The sequence below is a fragment of the Bactrocera latifrons genome, unplaced genomic scaffold (assembly GCF_001853355.1).
Source record: "Bactrocera latifrons isolate USDA-ARS-PBARC rearing strain unplaced genomic scaffold, ASM185335v1 scaffold_1, whole genome shotgun sequence".
NCBI lineage: Eukaryota > Metazoa > Arthropoda > Insecta > Diptera > Tephritidae > Bactrocera > Bactrocera latifrons.
Genome location: NW_017534407.1, coordinates 3,380,947 through 3,384,024, shown reverse-complemented (window position 1 = coordinate 3,384,024; position 3,078 = coordinate 3,380,947). Strand labels below are relative to the sequence as shown.

Below are 3,078 nucleotides of genomic sequence, written 5' to 3'. Positions count from 1 at the left end.
TGTATAGTTCTCCATACAATGACCTACAGATTTCTTGACCTGATCAAAAATCAAAACTTTCGTGGTGTCCGTTCATCTGTCTGTCAGTATATACGCATACTACACCCTCAGTTTTTCAGGAAATTTTACTTACATTCTTTCTCTTCAAAAAATTGTTCACGTTCCGAAACTGTCGATATCGGATCACCAACTAGCCATACAAACTGAGCCATCGGAAACAAGATACAATTACTTTCAAAGCCAAACGTTTTCATTTGACGAGATATCTTCATGAAATTTGGCTTGGCTTAGCTCACAGTCATAGTTTCTCTGTAAGCATTTTTCAGTGCAAATTCTAGATTTTAGTTCTCTGCTTGATTTTTTCTCGTCTCACCCCTTGTTGCTCGAGACATTGATGCAGTTTGAAAAAGTTGTTCAAATCAAGACCTATAGCATATAGCTGCCATACGAATTGGTTCTTTTAATGAATCGTGGTATTTGTGTAAGATATTGTAGCATCAGTGCAACCGAAGTTAATGTGTTTCATGTTTTTAAGGTTTGCTCCAGCGGCGTCGGAGATCACATCTAACTCGAAAAATATTTAAGGTTTTCTTCAAAAATATTGATATAGAATTTTTTTAACTCCAAAAAATATATTCTCTATAGGTTTCACATTAGGTGTGCTCATTAATAGCATCACTGTGTTCCACACATATATTGGCGCTGAGAATATCGCTTAATGGAGCCAGCAAATATATCCTTAATAAGAGAATTATGAATCTCGAGTTATGGGCTCTCACATAGAAAAGTGTAGATAGTAGATATTTTATGATAACAAATATCCATTTTTGTTATTAAAGTGTCTTCTTACCTCTGAAATAAACTTTCTTGAATAATAGTGCCTTTGAGTGTTTCAGAAACATTAATTTTATTTAACTACAATTACATTCATTATTATTTTGCATTTGTTAATTACAAAGATGTGGAGAAATGGCAAATAAATCGAGTGCTTTCGTGTTGTTGTATTACAACAAATACTTAAAGTAACAAAAGTGATTTTTAATTCGCAAAGAAAATAAAAAAGTAAAACTCAACAAAGAACTCTTCGCAATTTAGTAGTGCGCCAGCTTATAACACATACGATTACAAATACATATTTATGCATATATAAATACGAGCACATACAGTAAGAAAGATTAACAACAGCTCCTGCTTTCAACCGCTTTTTTCGCAATTTCTGTCAACACAACCACATAAATTGCAAGAAAAAGAGCGAATTTTCGTTTGCTAGTTTTAATTACAACAACTGCGAGATACAGAAACATCCTTTCGTCTTCACTTAGCTGCACGTCAGTTCTTAATGCTCAGGTATGGTAGGCCCACTTGTCGCACATAGACGCTGCGTTCGACTTGCGCTGGTGGTGGACATTTAATGGTCAAGATGCCATCTGAGGAGAGTTCTGAACGCACATCGTTCGGATAGAAACCACGTGGCAGGACGAAACGTTTTACTATATGTCGTCCCACATAGTTGTCACCGTCTCGCCGCTTGTCGTGTTTCGCCTCCACCACGACGGTGTCGCCCACAGTCTTCACTTGAATTTCGTAAGGCTTGAAAGGATGCACATCGACATTCGCCTCAAAGCCATCCTTGCCCACAATCACACGACTCAGATCGGGTGAGGAATTGAAGCGTGCCAAACGCTTCCAGTACGGCAGGTCCCAGTCGACGAGATCCAAGTCACGCCAAAGGCGTCGTCGATAATCCCAATAATCCCAATCGTTGAGATTTGTGGACGATGGTACAACGGCCATGGCTTAGGCAGAAAAAGTAGCAAATTCTTCTATTTTTTTCACCGAACACAGCATAAGGATGTGTGTAATTTTTGTTTGTCCTTCCTTTGACTTGGAATAAATCTTTTGCACTTTAGCTTGATTACTTGTTGCTCTGAATGTTCTTTTTAAACTGTGCTTCTTTCTTTGAGTTCTTCTTTTCAGTTTAATTGAAATAAATTCCACACTTTTCACTGTCGATAATTTCACGCTCGATGGCGTTTGCTCACTCCGGCTCCCGGGGATACGGCTGACTACGTCCGAACACGATTTCCGCGCTGTGCAAATAAACTCAGCTTAGGTTGGGCGCAAGCTTTTATAGACATATCGCCGTGCAATTATCTGTGTAATAGCTGAAGCTGTGCGATCTTCGCTGCTTGTAAAGCTCTCTACCAGTGTGTGTATATATATAATTAATGTTGGCTTTTTATTTCAATGTCAATTAAATGCGCGTAAATTAAGTTGCTGTGCCTTTGCTATGTCTATTTTAAACAATATATTTTTTTATAATTTTTTGTTACTTTCACTCGGGTTGTAGTACTAAGTATTTCATACAGGTAGAGGTAGTTATAATATGTTTATAAAAACAAAAATAAAAATTTTTAGATAAATATTTTATGTTTTTTTTTCGTTTTTTTATTGAGTTATGAAAATTCTAAATGAAAACCAAGAAAAAACTTTAACTTCGGTTGCACTAAATTCTCACAAGAAGACGTCTAACAGTGTGATATAACAAGATTTTGGTGGGCAATCGACCGGCCCAAAACGTCAAAGTATGAAAGTAGCTCATCGAAGTGTTCTTTCAATAAATCCTTTGATTGATTTCGAGTGTGGGAAGTGCGGTCGTATTGTGGAAACCAGGCATCATAAAATCGGTTGTCATAGCGCGCTAACCCAATGACAATACGCTTCCAACGGGTTTTTTTTTTTTTTTTTGTATTTATTTATTTTTTTTTTTTTGAAAAAATATGAACCGATGATTCAACCTCCGTTGTTTCTTTCTGCATGAAATGACAGCTCGTGAATCTCTTCAGGTCGCTCTTCGTCCTAAGAACGGCAGTTTTGCTGCTTATATACAGAAATGGGCTTCAAAAAACAAAAATAAAAAGAAAGCTTGGCACGACTCACCTCGAGATGCCAAAAAAAAAAAATATTGAAGAAAGTAGCTCTATTTGGATCACCCGTTATAAAGCGCATAGAGCCAGCCACAAGTCTATTGAGACGACTAAAATTGACTCAAGCCAATTCGCCATGTACGTAGAATAT

The 3,078-nt window shown here is 37.0% G+C and overlaps 1 protein-coding gene across 1 annotated transcript; it reads right to left on the bottom strand.

Moving 5' to 3' along the window:
- Positions 1–1,270: 1,270 nt before the first annotated feature.
- On the bottom strand, positions 1,271–2,116 carry LOC108978648 (heat shock protein 27). Its single transcript, XM_018949028.1, has one exon. The coding sequence runs from the start codon at positions 1,792–1,794 to the stop codon at positions 1,330–1,332; it is 465 nt and encodes a 154-aa protein (XP_018804573.1). The 5' UTR covers positions 1,795–2,116; the 3' UTR covers positions 1,271–1,329.
- Between the last annotated feature and the right edge of the window lie 962 nt (positions 2,117–3,078).